The 20705-nt window shown below is 47.3% G+C and overlaps 1 protein-coding gene across 1 annotated transcript in view; it reads right to left on the bottom strand.

The window, feature by feature from the left end:
• Positions 1 to 442: 442 nt before the first annotated feature.
• Positions 443 to 20705, bottom strand: part of LOC147729456 (CD5 antigen-like) — a 476949-nt gene continuing 456686 nt past the window's right edge. The window contains exons 5-6 of the mRNA XM_086954323.1: positions 5080 to 5112; positions 443 to 957 (exon numbers count right to left, since the gene is read on the bottom strand). Of these exons, the coding sequence (XP_086810449.1) occupies positions 443 to 957; positions 5080 to 5112 (548 nt within the window). The remainder of the gene's footprint in view (positions 958 to 5079; positions 5113 to 20705) is intronic.

Below are 20705 nucleotides of genomic sequence, written 5' to 3' on the forward strand. Positions count from 1 at the left end.
AACTGTAGGCAAAACATGAATTTGGCAGGTAGTCCAGGCCGAGCCGGGCACCGCTGCGCTGGCAGGAAGTAAGGCAGGGGTCAGGGATGCATACAGCTTTCGGAGACAGGAGAGATGAGGCTCAGGGCCTCGTTTAAGGACCTAGCTCGACTGGGCCAGGAGACATGGAGAAAACGTGGGCAAGATTCAAAAGTGTACCATGTAAAGACGTTGGCATGGCATGTTTAAAGACTGAATTATCGGTCCATTCAGGGTGGATCTAGTAGATGACATGTTAACGTTGGACGCAAATGTATATGCGTCTTCATATTCGGTCACGGAGGGAAATTACATGTACTTCAAGCACGTACATGGAAACGTTGGGGTACACATTAGGGGACATACTTGACCATAAAATTTTCAATTACCTCACATCAAACACCAATTTTCAACCTTTGTGTGATTACTTCAGATGAACGGGTCTTGTGGACTCAAGGCAGATGTACGGATATATTTTCTCTTGAAAAGTGGCGGTGTAGGTGTAGATATGCTGTACTTTTTTATCGTTGTAGAAAGACACCAGCCCCTCCTCATAGTCTACAAAAATTCCCAAGTTGTGAATTTCGCCTGCAAAACGTTGGTATTTGAGCATTTCATCCACAGCCTGATACCTTGACTCTGATTGTCTGAGAACCCAGACGCCGTCACGGGCGGAAAGTTGAATGCTGCTGTTTGTGCCTACTGATTCGCTGGCGACCCCTAGACTCCACTGGTAGAAATCAGACGGCGTATCCAAGGTAAACATGGTATTCACCGTATTCTCTCTTGGGTCTATGGTCATTTGCCAGTACCACTTCCCTGAGAGGACCCCCGTGGTCCCCCGGACACAGCGGATCATGCCGAGGTTGCGGAGATCCTTCCCGTTACTGCTGATGAGGAAGGTCTCGTCTGCAGCCTTCGGATCCACCGACAGAGGCGCTGCGGAGACAAAGAATATCATCAGGTCACTCACCCACCTTTTCAACACTTACGAATAGTGCATAAATTCTACTACTGCAGCGCGAACAGATGCAAAGCTCTCAGTGGTGCAGCAGGTGCAGTGGCACCGGACCCGTCTGTGGCACTCTTGTACTAGTGCAGTGTGAACAAGGGCATAGCAATCAATGGTGCAGCAGGTGCAGTGTCACCCAGTCCAGCCAGTGGCCCTCCTGCAAGAAGGTCAGTACTGCATGTTTTAGATCAGTGTTTATTTTTTGTAAAAATAAAGGCCAGGTGCTTTTCAGGAGGCCACTGCACCACCTTTGCCCCTGCCAGCGCTGCCAATGATAGTTAAATATCACACTCCTCCAAGTGCATCAATGCAATCGATTCCAGTCCCCCGATGCAATAAGAATGGCTTGGGGCTGCTATTGGTCATTTTCAGGTGTATTGGAATGACAAACAGCTGCTGTGCTCATCTGTAAATTAGACAAATGGTGCCACCATGTGGCAGACCATCATAAACGTCGATGTTGACAATTAAGTGCCGTGCCGAGCACTGAACACCACCATCTCAAATTAAGCATTGTGTTAGATGCACATTAAAATACAGAACAAACCTACAAAAAGGTCTGCTAGAATCAGAGACAAGTTAAACTAATGGGCATGTGGTGCAGGTTAGTGTGAAGGGTGTAATCTTGAGCAGTTGTGCCCCACTCCTCAGGTTACACCCGTGTCCGAGGGCTAGAGTGTTTAGCTGCATCAACGTCGCACATCATCTCACATTCTAAGAGTGTGTCCATCTCAGGGGTCGAAGTGAGTGGGATCAGCAGGGCACGGCGTGCCCCTACTTCTTTCATTTCCTAGAGTCCGTTCCCTTAGTTTGAAATTTTAAACATACCTCCCAGATGGCAGAAATCACCATGGCCAATAGTTAAGGCTCGGCTTTTGGGGACGGGAAGAGAAGGAAAAGACATCTGTCTTTTCCTTCGTGCCCAGAGAAGACATGAACAGTGTACAGTTCTCTCCCCCCCTCTCTTTGTCACCCCTCTTCCCTCTCTTTCTGTCTCACTCCGCCTCATTTTGTGAACCTTGACTTCAAAAAACTAGTATTACCCTCTCTTTCCTCCTTTTGTTTATTTGCTCCCCCGTGAAGTGGATCCAAAAAAAAAAAACACTTTTGTTGAAAACGTCATCTTTTTCTGACAGTTTTTCAATTCCTAAGTGCAGCCTTAGGATGGCGAAAAACAAAACATTCAAAATATGAAAACTAACTAAAGTAAGTCAGAGTGGTTGCAAGGTGGCCAAATTGATTTATTCACACCTAAACCCATTAGCAGCACTTTACAGTGTTTGCTGGTGCTACGTTTGTGTCCTCATCTCTCTTTAAACAACAGTAACTTTTCCAGATAAAAGCACTCTCTAATTTCTGAATAATGAGTGTAAAAAGAAAAAGGTAACCATGTTGTTCCTTCTTAAATTTCACATGCTTTACTTAATCTTGCATTCCCTACGAGTGTTTGCTTTTTCAAGGATTTTGTTAATTTTTTTTGGGCAGCATATTGCTCTTGTCAATCAATCAATCGATCAATCAAGGCATTTACATAGCGCACTACTCACCCGGAGGGTCTCAAGGTGCTAGGGGATGGGGGGGGGGGGTCCGCTACTGCTCAAACAGCCAGGTCTTGAGCTGTTTCCTGAAGGCAAGGTGGTCCTGGGTCAGGTGGAGGTGGGTCGGGAGGGAGTTCCAGGTCTTGGCGGCCAGGTAGGAAAAGGACCATCCTCCTGTGGTGGCTCTTCGGATCCTTGTCTAGTGTGTCATTTGAACTGAGTATCATTCAGGTGTTTATAGTGGTCAGTGCAGTGCACGTTTCTCTCAGTGGGCAGTATGGTGCTCAGTGGGGGAGAGGATGTGGCTCTATGGTCAGAGCTGCTGAATTTGGAACTGGGGAACCAGGTTCAGCCTTCATGACCAGCCCACCAGACCACTCTCCTGAGGGAGCATATTCCCATGCTAGACCTTAGAAGGCCCCACAAGACCTTAGAAGCCCTGGTGTCTTAGCACCAGCCGGTGGACCCTAGCAGTGGCAAACCTTGAAGGCCTGTCCACCACAATTCTTTCTAAAGTTCACCTCCAGTCTTGCAGGCAGGCCGATGAAGCAGCACACCCTAGAGTGACAGTGATCCAGTCACTGTGACTCTGTCACTGAAGTCACAGGACCCTGGAGCAGGGTGGCTCTAGGGCAGTGCGACGGCACCAGCCGCGGTCCGTGCTGGTAAAAGTGGCGGGGAAGAGGGTCCTAATACGGGGGGATTTCAATGGACAATGCAGAGAGAAAATTAAATTAATAATACATTTTCCCTCAGCATCATCGCTCGAAATCCCCCCCTTACTCGGCCCCACTGCCCCACTGCTGTTACCTGCACGGACCGCGGTTGGTGCTGACTTCAGGTGGGGTTGTCTTTGCAAGTATAATATGGTTTTAAAGGCACTTGCTGGCTCCTTCCTGGCCTCCAACAATTTTCTGCAACAATAAAAATATCATGATAACTCCAGTGATTGTTCTGATAGAGAGAGCGGGCGTTTTGTCTAGTGGACGTTTTGACTCATGGAAAGGAAGCCCGGAGGGTTAATGTGCCTGCTGCAAAGAGCATGTACCATGCAGATCACAAAGTGCACATGATGTGACTAGGCCAGTGGATTACTGCTTTTGTCAGAGAGACACTAGTGTTACTTGCAGTTTGGAAGTTAAAATCCTAACCTAGAACAGTGAGCTATGAACTGTCACGTAAGAGCTGCAGGCAAACTGCAAGGTATAAATTAGAGCATTATGGTTATTTCCCCAGTATTTGATTATCCTAATGTTGCAAAATGGGTTCATTTGGATTGAATTCAATTTGATTATCAAAGAGAACCCCCAACCATGGTATTACGTTTTAAATTTTGAGTTTGTGTTTCTCCAGACCAATCACTATTAAACTGTGCTGCGTACTAGTTTGTTGTCATGTGACTCCTACACCCTGTAGTCCTTTGTCTTATCTAACATTTCCTATTCAGTGATTTACACACGTATGATTGATTGTCTCTGTGTAATGTGTGTGATGTAAAGTCCTCTGACACCCTACACTGGAATTGATGGTGCTGTACATTTTTTGATACTTTATTATTTTGCCATTTGTACACATGCTAACAGTCTCTGCAAAGATGTTTCCTTATTAGTACCAGTGGAACATAAAACTGCAGCAATGAGAAACGTGACCAGTCACCCTTTGCAAGGGCCCTCCACTTCACAGCAGCACAAGTCACATTTATGAGTGACTTTTAATCCGTTTGAGCTATAAACAATTCATTAGTTAAAATCGTCCGATTATGCAGCAGATGATGTAATATGTGGCAAATATGGCAGAGCCATAATTATGTGAAAAACATTTGCAAACGGGGATATGTTGTCATTCATGTTTGAACTGCTCTTGTGGAAAAAAGAGAGGAGAAGTACTGATGACAGAAACTCCATGGCTCGGAGATAAAAGGCTTGCGCTTCCACTTTTAAGGATATTTGGGACATTCTTTGATTAGAAGCCTATCCCACTTTGTAAATGTATTTTAATGTCAATAACTAGGATTAAACCTTAAATAAACATGTGTATCCACTGGTTAAGTTAAATAATGCAACAAGCTGTAACCGGTTGGTGAAATGGGAAACAAATACTACCAATGTTCCTCTTTCTGCCACACCTCTGACTCCGCCCACTGACGCAATCCCACAGGCGCATCTACAGATTCACTAACCTTTCACACAAGGCAGTGTACAGAGGCAGCGTGCAGAGGCAGCGTACAGAGGCAGCGTGCAGAGGCAGCGTACAGAGGCAGCGTGCAGAGGCAGCGTGCAGAGCTGAGTTTTGTGAAAGGGAGAAAGCAGAAATGTGCCATAACAACTAAGATATCTAAGATGTAGCGCACTGTAGATATGGCTCTCTCCTGCCCTCTGCCGGCCACACACTGCAGCACATATTTCTTTGTGTTACAACTCACACTTGTTACATATTTGTATGCATACTGTACCACACATGGACTAAAATAAACAGATAATTTCAAATGCACAACATAACTTAGAATTGTACCTCTGTAGACTGTTGGGTTAAAAACGCGACTCTCTGCAAAGATGAAAGAGAAACATAGTGAGATATTTTTACACTTTTGTAATTTTTTTTACATTTTAGGACTTTTATATAGCGCTTACATGAACCGAAGGGTATCAGAAAGCTTTACAACAACTTACATGAATACACACAGTCACAGTACATTATACATCTAGATTCTGGAAGTTTCTCAGTTCGATAATTATGAAGTAAAAGTTCCTTTCAGAGTAACTGAACTTCTACAGCTGGTGTGGCTCAGAGGTAATCTGGTTTGCCGGTGTGGAGGGCTTTATACGCTGCAGTCAGGGAGGTATCACGGCATGCAAAAATATTCATAATATTATTAATTCGAAACATGGGGGTTAGGGCCTCCAAAAGTAAACATTCTTGATGACCTGGAGAAGTTCCAGTTCATAAAGTAAAGAACATGAGCACATCTGTGATGACGTGCGCAGAGGTTCTGCCATTGTGCCTGATCTGTCAGCCTTGGGGCAGTCTTCTGCTGAACCTTCTGCATACCTAACTCCCATTGTACGCCTCTGGGCGCTTCACCACTGCTAACAAGTGCTAAAGTATTTGTGCTCACTCTGCTACACATGGCTGAATTGGCACATTCCGAATTAACATTTGCTTTACTTGTAAGTCCCTTGTAGAGTGGTATCCCATATACCCAGGTCCTGCTAATTAAAAGCTAGTAGTGGGCCAGCAGCACTGATTGTGCCACCCTCTTGAGTAGCACTGTACAATATGTCTCAGGCCTGCTGTTGCAGCCTGAATGTGGCGTTATATTACCATATCAACTGCTAATTGAACCCCCTTTGCAAGCCTTAAACTCCCCTTTTACGGTCGAACCTAGGCAGCACATGCGCTGTCTCCCCGAGACATACAGTAATTAGTAGCTACTCAACCTAATGGCTTTTCATTGGTTAATTCCCTTGTCTGGTAAAATCTCTTTCTTTTGACTGGTTAATGTGTTTTAGTTCCTCCTTTTCTTTTTTTGGGAATGCCTATGCAGCACTGCGTAACTACTGTAAATATGCTTCCAGAAAAATAATGTATTTTGCTTCGAACTCCTTCGTTTTGGTTGCTTAATTCAGACCGGTGAGATAGTGTTTACGATATATTATTTTGACTGGTTGGATGAAGTGTATTTTTTTTCTTTGTTGATATTTTTTCAAGTAAGGAGCATATTTTTGGGGGTTCTTTTTGTGGCTTCATTTAAACGTGCGTGCAACCAATCAGTCAATAAACATTTGTTGTTTTAATTAATTAAAATAATAACAATTTGTCACTTGTGTAAAAAATCAACAGCAAAATGTGATAATTTTCCTTAAAACCTTAAAAGCTTTACTTTCTTAGTTATGAATATACAAGCATCTATAACAGTATGTAGCATGTAGTTAACAAGTTCTGTGTGTGAATTAATAGATGTCCCACTGTACAATGAAAGGGCTACATTCCAGGCTTGATTTGAAAATGACAAACAATCTCACTTGAATTTCTTGGAAGGTAAAGTTTGTTTAACCTATCGGGGTGATGGCTGGCTGTATTGTTTTAAATGCTCGCTCATGGAAGTTGAGAAACAGTTCATTCGAGTGTCAGTCGGGTCCAGACCTGCATTTATGGCTGATCTGCCGGTCCGCGCATTCCTTAATAAAGGGGCTCGTGCCGTGCAAAGTTTGGAGCAGATGCAGATGCAATGGGTGAAGGCCTCTTTGCTGCTGCCTCAGAGGCGCCATCTGTCGGCCCTTTAAGGACCCAGGGGGGCTGATCTGCAATGGAAGGGAGGAGTCCGCCGGAGCAAAGGCCATAAGACGTTGCTTTCGGCAGATCGAGGATGCAATGTTTAGGTGCCGGCGCCAAGATCTTATAGTTATTGCTCAGCATCCAAGCGTGCGTTTTCTTACTGAAGGTGTTTTTGTCAATTAACAAGGAGTGAAATTGTGCGGTTTTGTTTATGGCTGGTTTGTGGGATGGATAAGTCAAGTTAGTGTTCCAAAGCTCTCCTTTGCAAGTTCTTTTTAGTGCTTTTTGGAGATATTGGTTGTAAGGTGATAGTGCCCACACCGCCATCGCTCGCTCCACTTGTACCTTGTACCCAATACATTCACAACCAAGAAGACTCATGAGACATAATTGTGGGAAAACGGTGGTGCAGGTTTATTTGCATACAAATAGCAGATAGGTGGGTCATCTTACAGGCGATCCAAGACGGCAGCCCCTCGCTGACCCGCCTGCCTAATTAGCCAATTTGCACGGTAAGTCGATGCTCTTGACGGTGCAATACTTTTAATAGTTATCTTGTTTACTCCCGCCCCCCCTGTCGGGGCGGAGCGATGAGGCACACCCCCGGTCGGTTTAGGCCCCCCGACCGCCCGAAGGACTAACGGGGCACCGACGTTGTTTCCTGGAACCCCCTCGGCTCCAGGTTCTTGGCTCGGGCACCCCTACTGTGCCAGGCAGAGGTATTGCTGTCTCCTTCTGCCGCAGAGGTACCCTTACTGTCCATCTGCTTCCAGATCGCCCTGTGACTCCGCCTGCAACACAAAACAGACCATTAATTGTTCACACCAACCTGCTGCTCTGCCGCTGGGTCTGGGCCAGGGCAGGAACAGCGCAGAGTAGTCCAGACGAAACGCGGCGGAAAAGAGGAAGTACTGAACCAGGCTGGCCTAGATAAAGGCCCTAGGACCGCCCACCACCAACATGCTCGCCCTGCATTGGCCACCCCCTAAAGGGGGCGGCACCCTGCTGTCGCGCTGATGCGTTTTGTTCGCGAGGCATGTGTCACTAAGACGCTGTCTCGCGTTATCTCCCCTTCGCGTCGCGCGGCCAGCGGCATAGTGCCCACACCGCCATCGCTCGCTCCACTTGTACCTTGTACCCAATACATTCACAACCAAGAAGACTCATGAGACATAATTGTGGGAAAACGGTGGTGCAGGTTTATTTGCATACAAATAGCAGATAGGTGGGTCATCTTACAGGCGATCCAAGACGGCAGCCCCTCGCTGACCCGCCTGCCTAATTAGCCAATTTGCACGGTAAGTCGATGCTCTTGACGGTGCAATACTTTTAATAGTTATCTCGTTTACTCCCGCCCCCCCTGTCGGGGCGGAGCGATGAGGCACACCCCCGGTCGGTTTAGGCCCCCCGACCGCCCGAAGGACTAACGGGGCGCCGACGTTGTTTCCTGGAACCCCCTCGGCTCCAGGTTCTTGGCTCGGGCACCCCTACTGTGCCAGGCAGAGGTATTGCTGTCTCCTTCTGCCGCAGAGGTACCCTTACTGTCCATCTGCTTCCAGATCGCCCTGTACTCCGCCACAGCTCTGGAGGAGGCCCCCGTCGATGACAGAGCCCCCCACCCACTTAGCTACTTCATTTCGCTCTCTTTCGCTCCACTTATACTTCCGAGAGGGACATGTTCACCCCAACCCCGACAAGTGTACCCAACCTAAGGGCATTCTTACAACGCGGTAAAGCCTCTCTTAATTCCCTGTGGAACCTTTGCCACGGTATTTCGCCTCCAATTGTACTTTGTTACTCTCGTAGCCTGCCCCTTGTCACTCCCTTCTGAATGCACTGTTAGCTACCTCATGTATTTGTTCACCCAATGGCGTTGCTTATCCCCGCACATCACATTCAGGATCTTCTTCCAGAGGCACCCGTCACCTTGGACCCACCCTTGCCGTTGTAACCCTTAATTACCCCTTATGCAGCTGCTAGAGCCTGACAGTGACCATTGCATTTGGGTGATTGAATTAGTCTCTCCTCCCTACTAAGCCTTTGGGTACACCTCTCTCATAGTTCCATTCACCACACCGCTATGGAGATCTTGTACGGTTCTTAGGACACGCCCCTAGTTGTAATGCCGCACCTCTGATGGGGATTGCTAAGGTACGGTTCTCAGGCCACACCCCTAGCTACAAAACCACACCTCTTAATGAGATTCCTCGGCGGTCAGTTGTTTCGTCTGATATTTGTCCCAACAAAGTAGGCCTTGTGAAGACCTGTCCAGTGCTGCAATAATCATGACCGTGCATGTCCTATCAACTCACTGCAAGGTTTTACCTCATGTGACTTACCGTCTGTTTTTTAGCAAAAGTTGACCTCGAGCAATGAAAGACTGCCTCATACAGGATGACGTGCTTGTTAACCCTGCATTGCATAATGATTTATATCGTGGGCCAGGACAGGGGGCTGTGCCGCCTGCTCAAGCACTTGGTGTTCAGAATCTTTACTAACATCTTTGAATATATGTGCATAAAACCAATACCTTCTCCGTAAGGGGCTGGTAGCCAGAAGGTGGCGATAGTGAGCCATTGCAGTCGTTCATCATCCTTGTCGGAAATGTATTGCTTCCTTGATGAAACATGCTCATGGGCGGGTTCGACTGGCGTCCTAATGACAGTTCTAATTTGCCATAATTACAGCTCTGCCTGAGCCTGACCTGCTACATAACGTACCCATCACTGTGCCTCGATGTCACCTACTGCACACTCTGCCATGTATGTCCCACCAGCTTGCTCCAAAAGGATGCATTCTCAATGTATACATAAACTCGTGCTTTCAGTGGCATTGGACCCGGACTAAAATCAGGGCAAAATATACTTTAAGGAGGAGTGCTATCTCGGACTGCTGCCCGTATGGTTGAATGACATTGCATTAACATGTCAAAACGTCCGGGGTGTACACCTGAAGTGTTGTGGGTTACTGCCTAATCCAGCCGTGCCTTTTAGGATACATGTGCTAGTTTAGACACATTCGGATTTGTGCTTGCATTTAACCTCGTGCCCAAGCCTTGTGGTGATTGCAAGATAAGTGCTTTTATCTAATTAATTGGTTCCAGACATCTGCCCATCCCCCACTCCTTCGTCCCTGCTGCCCTCGCTCTGGACTGAATAGAGAGCACCGTTGTGCCTATCTAGTAGGATCAATGACCCCCATTAGTGGTAATTTAAACCAAGTTATACGTAGGTATTTTTGACCACTGATTAGTACAAAACGATACTGGAGTTTCCTTTCAGGATACCTGCGTTTGTCAGTTGCAAGAGAAAACTCTCAAACTGTGGCACTTTGCAAACTGCCTGAAGATTCCTAGAAGACGGCAAGGCAACAAATGACCCTAAACATGATTCTCTCGAGTGCATTTGTATAGGACTGAAGGAACGCCGAAAAATGTCTCCAATGGGTAAGTTAACTTTACACATTACCTTTAAGTTTACCAAGCTACCACTGGGTGAGCACAGGTTAATTGAGGGTTCGCGTTTGGAAGGACCCAACGAAAATGGTCACACTGGGCACCACCAATTCTAAGCTGGTCCTGATGTGTTTCCTCACACATTATCTACGGCAATCTCTGAGACCACCAAGACAGTACAATTCTCGAGCTGTGGTGGTTAGTTAAGGTATTAATTACATTGAAACCACCCCTTCATGGATAATCATGTCTGGTCCCCCAAGCTGTGCGGTCCAATGGTTTCCCAAATTAGAGGCTGCAATTGCCGGTGAATTTCCTCTCTGGACACACGTTTAGTGCATACTTACGCAGGAGCGGCTATACATTCAAGCATTATAATAGAGAATAGAGCTACACTTTAATTTGACAGGGAAGGGGTTGTTAGAAAATTTAAATCTGGTAAGAAGGTTACCATAGCCCATAACTTATAATGTTTACCCCACCTGATCTGAAGTGCCTTCCATTGAAAAAGGTGTCCTGTCATGTGCTTGGAGTGTATCGCACCGTAACATGGCATGTACATATTGGGTAAAATATTCATTCACCAAACAGATCGCAACCTTTGCTATCACTATGCCATAGCAGTGACCTCATTGTAATGAATAATTACTTACCTCTGCAAGTGTCCTGCAGAGTATTCGTGCAATAACGCGTGCACCCGGTATAAGTTAGCGGCACCGCTGTGCCGGTAAGCATCTCGTACTGAGCAACCGTGGGTCACCTAGGAATCGTTATCAGAGCATACACCTTGTATAGCGCCCGTTCACTTCACCTAATCCTAGCCCCCTGATCTCAGTTCGCCCTTTCACCTCCTGTTCACGCCCGGCGCAGTCACGTGATTCCCCGCGTTCTCTAAAGGCGCTCACGTATTTATTTATAGCTTGGCATCTGAGTCCGTTCTACTGTCAGTGGAATCAGTGACCTCGTACATATGGCGATCGCATTGTGCATAAGCTTTATATGGGGTGAGCGACGTTGTACATAGCATTATAATTGAGGAAAGTGACAGCTCCATCCTTTGGACAAAGCGAAGGCCGGAACATCGCAGCATTCAGACTTCACCCCTTAAATTGCTACCATCCATTGGCTCGGGAAGCTAAACCCCCACTCCATCGAGATTTCCATTTCTTACGCAAATCCCAGCAACAGAATGTAAACACGCACGCAAACATCGAGACAAACGCATGTAGCCAAGCACGTGCACTAATATTTTCGGGGAACGATAGGATATTTCATCTTCTGGCCCTTTCCTGCCATTGTCGGCGCGGTGGCATACCAGCACAGAGCTTTGGGTACTGTGCACGCTCACAGATAGCGCCGTATCAGAACCTTTCACACACCGCTTTTGGCCGCGCGGCAGTGAAGCGTGCCTGTTAAAAGTCATTTACCTACTGCACAGGCTGCCATGGTCATGTTTCTTCCAGTGAGCAGCATTGCAACAAACTGAAATTTACCATGCATTACTGAATCGCCATGTACATTGCTTATGGCAACTTGGCACTACGATGCTAGGCTGTGTGCGTTGTTGGGGAATGCCTAAAAGCCAGAGATCAACACTTGGCCTGCTCCCTGCTCTACATACGAGGTGAAGCAGCTGATAGTTACTTGAACCAGACACATTGTGTATTTATAAGGGAATTATCCGTTATACCCCGCGGGCACTAGTAACGGCCTTTTGCTGGGCACAAAAAACCTATTTTGTGAGCAAATAAACGGTGGATCTGTTAGTCCGACAGCGCACCTACTAAAGGCCTTGTGCACAACATACCCTACGTTGCAAAAGAAAGGAAATGCTTAGGACCAGTATCGATATGTTTGTTTGGAGTCGGTGGGTGTCTTTCATGGAATTCACAAAGAAGCACCGGCTGGAAATCTAGGACAGCCATATTCTTCCAGGAGCATTCTAATTCACATTTACTCATGTAGAGTTTCAATTAGGTGGAACATTTTGCTGCGGAAATAAATGTTCACTCTCACTTTTCCCTCCGCAGAAAACACTTTATTTCCACAGAAAATTATTTTTTCCTGTGGCCAAATCTCATGACCTTGCGTGCTAGCGATTGGCAGCTGGGCTCATGCCATGGAATCTGTCGGCTGGAAGGAAGCTGAGTCATCTGCGTCTGCAGCTTCAAATCCCCGCAAGCTAGCTCACCTGGTTATGTGCCTGCTGCAGCGATCTGTGTGTGGACGCGGGTGGGGGGGGGGGTGATCCCTGAAAGTGCGGGCGCCCCTTACTGCGTTAGCCTCGGAACTCGATTCCCCAGAAAAGTACAAAGCACCTGCAGAGGACCCTGAACACCCGCGCTCCTAACATAATAGAACTATTGAACGGTAGTCAAGCCCATCTGGCTACAATACCGTAACCGTGGAACTGGCTATAGTTCAGCGGGATTATTGCAGATCATCACAGTAATTTACCAATCAAGACCATTGTATAAAAGTAAAACAAGTTACGGGTCTGCTATGCATTGCCTCGCTGCACCCAGGGGTCCGAAGAGACAGACTGGCTCCAATCATTGGCAGGGTCTCCCTCAACTTCCAAAGATTCATATTAAACGTGAACGCGTAAACAACAGCACTACAGTCATGCAAAGCCACAAGGATATATTTCGAATGACAGTTTTAACGTTTAGCCCTCTGGAGTAATGAAGCTCCTTATGCTCTGTGCAAAGGAACAATGTCCAGTTTAAAAGCGCCGCGTGCAAAGACTTGAATTCCCGTGGCCAAACTTTAACTGCTAAAGGATCACGGCTTTGCCGCACGCAATGTGGCATTAATAAAACCAAGCCGTACAGAGTGTAGATGAGTGTGTGTAGTCTGCGCGATCACCCACACGCCCGATACTGAGATTAAACTGCCATATGAGGGTAGGCAGCTATGAATTAAACGGAAATGAAGTGTGTCGGGTGCCACTAACGTGTTCCTTAACTTTCCCGGAACGCCAGTTTTTAGCAAAGAGCTAAAGAAGAACCTCATGACCCTGCGCTATCGTGGCACACTACTGATAAGGGTCTTGTGAAAGAAACCACTCAAGATTTTTACCCATACAACTCGGTTCCACCGCGCATTCCACAATTTACGAGCTGCCTGAAATGGGCCAATAAAGGCCCAGTCCTGCTATAAAAACCGGCTATGGTAAAATTACGCTTTCATTAGTAAGGTATTCTTTTTGCTTAGATGGCGCCTCCAGAAATAGCTCGACTTGCTGTGTGCAGTAAGATCAAACATACCGAGGCAAGACGAATTTAATTTACATAGAATTCAACGCGGCACGTTTGGAGGAAAACTGCGCCTTAGTGGCCTGCTCTCGAATGATGCTAAGTGTCGGCCTCCAGTTGCCCCAGTGGCGGGAATGCATGCAGCTATGCTGGGCCCCTGTGCTGCAGCACTCTCCTGCTGATGGCTGAAAGACCGCGAAACTGGGGATCCGAGTTCTAATCCCTGTAGGGACGCTAACATCCCGTTACTCTGACAATCACCCAATCTCCCGCGACTAACAATAAGTGTGTCCTTGTCCTACTACAGCGCATTTAGACCTACGCGCTCTATAAATCTCAAATAACATGGTGCTATCATCGCCACCATTAATGTATCTACTGTTGATAATAAAATATAAAATTTCTCAATGGCCGCCAAAGGAGAACGCCCAACACTGCTAGGCTGCAAATCAGTGAAGGGGACACGGATGCCTACGGACTACAAAACACTATGCGGGCCAGCCAAGGGCATGAATGCTGGTAGTCCGAGAGCCAGCATGCCGATACCATCGTGCAAGTGGTGGAATAAGAGAATGCCTCCTCGCTGCCAAGAAGTTATACTGTAGAAATAACGAGTTAAAGTGGCTTGCCGATTTGCGGTCGCATAACCCTACATCAGTGCATTTCAATTACGGTATCGCGCTCCATGAAATTACCACAGGCAACTCACCCCCCGACGGCAGCGAGCGGAGCGCGAGCGGCGCCCATGCCGACCCGCACCCTCAGATGGCCCCCCACCCCAGATGACCCCTCACAGGTCGGGTAGACAGATGAGAGCCCCTCGGGGCGCGTCCCGTTATCAGCGAGAAAAGCGGGGATGAGGCCAGCAAGAGCGCCCGCAACCCCCCACTGGAACAACCCTGAAGTACAGTAACACCGAGGTTACTAGACGATAACCGGTCACTGAAGAACCGAGCCCCGGGCATCCAAAGTGTCGTGAACAAAGGACTGCTGATGGCTGCGGCCCTGAATTTGGCGCCATTCGAACTGCGGCTACCTCAGTGGTCATTTCCTAGCCTCTAATTCTGCGCACCGGACTAAATGCACCGAGGTTACTAGTCGATAACCGGTTACTGAAGAACCGAGCCCCGGGCATCCGAAGGGCCGTGAACAAAGGACTGCTGATGGCGGCGGCCCTGAATTTGGCGCCACTCGAAATGCGGCTACTGCGCACCGGACTAAGTGCTGCGCGCTTGAATGCCCTCCTCTAATGTGCCGGACGGCGAAATAGCTAATAGGCTGATACCGAACCCGACAACAGCAGCCTTAGTTTAACCCGCATTCTGCAGTGTGCCACGGAGTTTTTCCATCTGCTCTCTCCCCGCGTGTGCTCACGGTGAGTGGACAGCGTGCCCGCGCAGCTCGACGGATACCACGCACAATACCCACGGCTCATCCGCCCGCCTGCCCATGCGGTCAGACCGCAATTTGGCCACGTCTCTCTCCCCCGTGGTATCGCAACCACAGGCCCCTGTGCAACCTGGGCTTGACCCAGGGACGGGGCGGGGGGGAGTAAAGAGCATGGCACTCACCTACAGACGACGAGACCGAACCGAACGAAGACGTGCAGCAAGCAGGCAAACAGCGCAGAGTAGTCCAGACGAAACGCGGCGGAAAAGAGGAAGTACTGAACCAGGCTGGCCTAGATAAAGGCCGTAGGACCGCCCACCACCAACATGCTCGCCCTGCATTGGCCACCCCCTAAAGGGGGCGGCACCCTGCTGTCGCGCTGATGCGTTTTGTTCGCGAGGCATGTGTCACTAAGACGCTGTCTCGCGTTATCTCCCCTTCGCGTCGCGCGGCCAGCGGCATTTTTCTAGTTCCGCCCACGGAGCTTTGTTCAATGCGGAGTCGGCTTTGTTTCGTTTGCGTCGGTTCCATTGCGTCATACTTGCGTACATCCTCCCTAGTCTTTCGTTTATTAAACCAAGCTCGAGTCGGCTCTGTGCTGGGGATGCAGACTGAAGTCGCTGAAAGACCTCTTCGTATGTCGAGACCATCAATGTTTTAAAAGGTTCGCAGTCTTTTCCACGCAGAGCAATGCTGGCATTTCGCCCGATATCTCTGCAAGTAAAGGTGTGTACGGTGGCCCCTTCAGTGTTTTTGCTGGGGTCCTGAAGGCAAACGTTAGTGCATTTGTTCTCTGTAGCATATAAGCTTTCCATTCTCGATGGTTCTGCCTATTGTCAATATGAAAACCAATGTACTTGTAGTTTGAAACCTCCACTAGCAGTTTGAACTCAAGTTGTATCTTTTGCTTGACCGTTGGGTAGTTTCTAATTCACGTTGTTTTTCTTTTCGATGTGTTATTTTGTAGTCGAGTGGTTACTGTCCATTCCAACCAGCGGACCTGCGGGTCTGCAGACAAGAGAGACCCGCGGAGGATGACTTTGGTACGGCTCCTTCAGACTCTGTAATCTGCATGTGAGAGATGCAAGAGAGATAACGTTCCAGGTTGAGGTGGTGGGAGTGGATCTTGTCGAGCTGTTGTGCCAGATCTGCCATGAACAAATTAAAAATGTGCAGAGTCGCCACCCGGCATCCTTGTTTTAGTCCTTTAGTGGTGGTTAACTTTCTTGTTAGTCTTGAGCCATTTACCAGCTTTGCTCTCATCCATGTGTTGGAAGAAAGACGCAATTCCTCTGACATTTCCTGACATTTTCCAAGTTTCAGCTTTTCCCATAGGAGGTAACGATCCAGGCTATCAAATGTAGACTTAAGGTCTATGAAGCAAAGGTGCAGTTGTAGTCAGGGGCGGATTGGCACTGCGGGCATTCGGGAGTGGGCCGAAGGGCCCGTGCCTCAGTGCCCTCTGTGGCCTTTTTTTTCTCTCCTGTCCCAGTCCACAGAGAGTGGACTAGGAAAGGGGAGAAAAAAAACCGGCCCACGGAGGGCACGAGACAGACAAGGAAAATGAAAGCAGCCTCGCTGTGCGGCTGGACAGCGTTTGTCAGCTGTGGGCTCTCCTTCGCCCCTGCCCTGCCAAGCAATCAAGCTGAGGCTGGGCTGGGGAGGGGTGATTGTTTGCAATAATCGGCCTCCCTGGGGGCCAGGTGTTTCTCAGGCCTTTGAGCCATTTGCACCTCGGCCCCCTGGGGCTCACGCAGCCCAGAAACGGTGTTAGTGTTAACACCTCGCCCACAGCCCTTCACATTCAGGGCATAGTGGGCGAGGAAGAATGGGTCTTGCTGCCTGGTGATGGGGGGCCTGGTGATGTTTGGAATGTTTTTGTTTCATTTATTTATTTATGCGATTTTATATAGCGCGGACTTTACCCGAAGGTGTCAGAGCGCTTCACACTAGGAACAGCAATAATACATGAGGAGAAAATTATAAGTGGACAAATTACAAAAGCAAACGTTAAGTTACATGAATCAAAAGTGACAATAGTGAGCAACCAAAATACAAGAGGAGCAAACGATACATTACAGGAGGAAAAAGTGATATGAGTGCAGGTTACAAAAGCGTACAAAGTACAAGTAGAGGTATAATACAGCAATTAATGGCAGACACTCCAGCACAAGAACAAACGTTACGTAGGCAATGGTAGCACTTGTGCAAGTATCTAAAGCAAACAAAAGTAAGAGGTAGCAAACAGTGTGTTACAATAGAAAAGTAACGTGTGCAAGTTACAAAAGGGTACCATACACAGGTACAAGGGTAATACTACAGTAAATGGTAAATACTCAAACTGCCAGAACACACTGGGAAGGCACTTCCCATGCACCAGCTTCACCTCAGCCTCCCCCCTGGCTACCTGGCTACCTTGGATGACCCAGAAAGCTGTGTTTTGTGCTCCCCTGCCAGGACATTTTCCCAAGGCCTGGAGGGTTGATTAATTTACTAATTGCAGGGGCCTTATCTCTGTTCATGTGCTCCTGAGCTGAAGGTCTGGGGAGGGCTGAGTAGGTTAGTAATAGCAGGGGCTTTGCTGCTTTTCTGGTGCTCCTGTGCTGGAGGGCTGGAATCATTTTGTGACAAAAAGGGGCCTTGCTATTTTTTTAGTTGCTCAGCATGTAGGCCATTGTCACCTTGGCCCTGTGTCCTGTGCAAGAACAGTATCCTCCCACTTTCATTCTTTGTATGTGCAAATGGTGTTTCATGAAAGGGCACGCCCCTTGAATGTGGGTCACGCCCCTTAAATATGGGCCACGCCTCTTGAATGTGGGCCACTTTTTTCGTCAGTGCGCGGGCCGAAATTTGATCCCAATCCGACCCTGGTTGTAGTTTTCTCCGTTTGTACTTGTCTACAATAAGGGAAGGTTTTAGAATGTTTGTGATTGTCCAAATTCCTTTTCTGAAACCTGTCTGGTTGACGGGACTCAAATTGAGCTTGCTCGACCAGATAGGCAGGTTTTCCAGGGTCAGGGAGTACTTTGCTTCAACATCTAGTAATGCGATTAATCTGTATTTTGCCGGACATGTTCTATCCCCACCTTTGTAGATTGGTGAGATTATTGAACCGTGCCTGCTTAAAAGAATTTGATTTAGATTCTCGGCTTTGTTGAACAGAGAATACTTTATTGTTTGATTAATAAAAATCATTACAATGATGGGCATGCGTCAATTAAAACGTATATCAGACAATTGCTAAAATACTCCTGTGTCTTTGCTTACGTTGTCTCCTTGTGCTCTTTTAGAAGCAGCCAAAATGCGTCCATTTGATACATTGACACCATCGCAACAAAAAGTAAATAATAAGTGGGTGTGAATTTCAATAATGAATAATTATTAAAAGACCTGATTATCTCTGTTTGTTCTTGCTATTAGAATGTAGACTTCATCTAGATGAGGAATCCTTTTTATTAAGACACAGTTAGAGCCGTAGTGATCTATTCTAGTTTTAACATCGACTAAAACAGTGGGACATGACATTAGTTGTTGTTAAAAAGCTGCTAACTAAACCACTAATGGTGCAATGCTATTTGTAAATGAGTAAAACCCTACATAAGGTAATTAAAAGCAGCAAAAGCAGAGGACAATAAGTAAACAATGTGGAAAGAGCCATATTCAACTGCTGTCAAATAGTGCAGTAAAGTAAACAGATGGGCAACACAACATCGGGCTTAGATCTCCCCATAATGAATTAACAGTTGTTAGCTTGCTGGATCTCACAGTTTATAAGTCTTTTTACTGATCTTGAAACAAACTTAGTAAACCGGATGTTGAGCACTGGATTGTCCGGATTCATAGATGCAAGAATGGCTTGTCGACAAGAGCGAACTCCAAGTTTGTTCCATACGCCCTTCAGCAAGGTCTTTCGACCGTTAAGAAGTGCAGGGCAAAGACATACCACATGCTAGATTGTTTCCTTACTGCTCCCACATCCCCTGCACGTTATATTGGTGTTTATGAGGCGCCAACTTGGCAAGTGATACAGGAATGGCCTTTCACCCATTCTGAGGGCCAAAAATCCTTTTTTTCCATGACACTGAGTAGGTGCATGACAAATGTTAATGTTATGTTAATGTTATTTGCATTTTAACGCGCACAGCTGCTCCAGCGAAGGAGCGTCCTGGCGCGGGGAAAGGCGAACACAACACAACACTAGGTCCAGTAACAAAAAGCAAACATTAAAAGCAAGGAACATTTAAAACAGGAAGGTTTTCAGGGCCCTACGGAAAGACATTAGGTCATTCGAAAGGCGGATTGCCAAGGGGAGCGCATTCCAGAGGGCAGCAGCCTTCACGCGAAAGGAGCGACCCCCCATCCGACTAAGTCTAAAACGGGGGACGACCACCAAGGACTGTCCAAGGGATCGTAGTGAGCGGGTAGGAACATAGGGAGAGATCAGTGTGGCACCACAAACCCTGGCTTAAACCCTGATATGACAGACCAGGCATGCTTACGTTGTACCAGTTGGGCTCTGTCAGAGTGGGAGGACCAGAAGCGGACATTCCTTTTAACATAGGTTTTGAGGGTATTTTGCTGCCGCCCAGTAAAGGGCTACTAGGGTGCCACTCTACTTTGTCTGGTTACCAGCACACTAACATGGAGCCAGACATCTAGTAGTGCCCCAAGTTTTTCACATAGGTCCTGAAGAAGGCCACATGACTAGTTAGGAGCAATCAAGGCAAAAAACATGTTAACCCATTCCACAATGATAGTCCTCTAGCAACATTACATCCACATAGGGCAGCCACATATTTTTATCCAAGCTGGAACTACCTTTACCATTAAAATGTCTTGATTAGGACTGGTCCAGACTTATTTTAATCACCACATCACCTGCACTACCCCTTGGCCTCTTACCTGCAAGCAACCCACGGCTTCTTCAAAAAGATCTTCGCCAAAGAGCCCCGTTTACGGTGAGCCCGTCGGGCATTGCAACGCGAGCAAAGCCCAATGATGAAGCATGACAACCCCTGGGGTGTGTGAGGGCATTACAAAGAAAGACTTGTCTTCCCCGTCCTCCCTAGGTACTGCATACCTCATGTAGCACAGCTTACTAGGAGCCCCGTTTGCAGAACCTGTTTAAATAACGGCTCCAGGTCCCAAGACCCCTTCTTTCATATGCAACTCTTCCAGAACCCGCATCTCCTGAAGGTCAATTATGTCGCATGTTGCCGGAACTTGAGGAGGACTGTCTTTTTCTAGCCATTTTTTAGCTCCAGCTATGTTTCACGAGCGCAGGTGTAGATTTTCGTTTTTAAGTTTTGCCGTTTGTTGACACGATGGTCAGCTGTTTTCCACATGGTTCATGATTCCTGGGAGCCAGCTCCATTGGTCATTGTCGGGTTCTATGTTCGCCTGTTTGTCCATGAGAGCCCCATTACGCCATGTGACTGATTGGCTCCTTCCTTTTGCTTTCTGGAGGACTGAGTACATCTGTGTTTTTTCATTTGTTTGTCCTGGCCCCAAGTTTACCTTCTGGATGTGATTTTCAACGAGCGGGCTGGGATAACGTAATATGGGGGGTTTAGATAGTGTTATGCCTCATATGTCAAATTGTTGGGTTTGGCTCATTATGAGCTGGGCAACTTCCACTGTTTGCCTTGTGGTGAGTGTTTGTTCGTTGAGGTTTCCTTTTCCATTCTGAGGACATTCCACGGTCAGGAGATGGGTTGACTTTAAATGCTTTAGTACAGGGATGTTGGTTAGCTCTTTTATAT

The sequence above is a fragment of the Lissotriton vulgaris genome, chromosome 2_1, assembly GCF_964263255.1.
Source record: "Lissotriton vulgaris chromosome 2_1, aLisVul1.2, whole genome shotgun sequence".
Lineage (NCBI taxonomy): Eukaryota > Metazoa > Chordata > Amphibia > Caudata > Salamandridae > Lissotriton > Lissotriton vulgaris.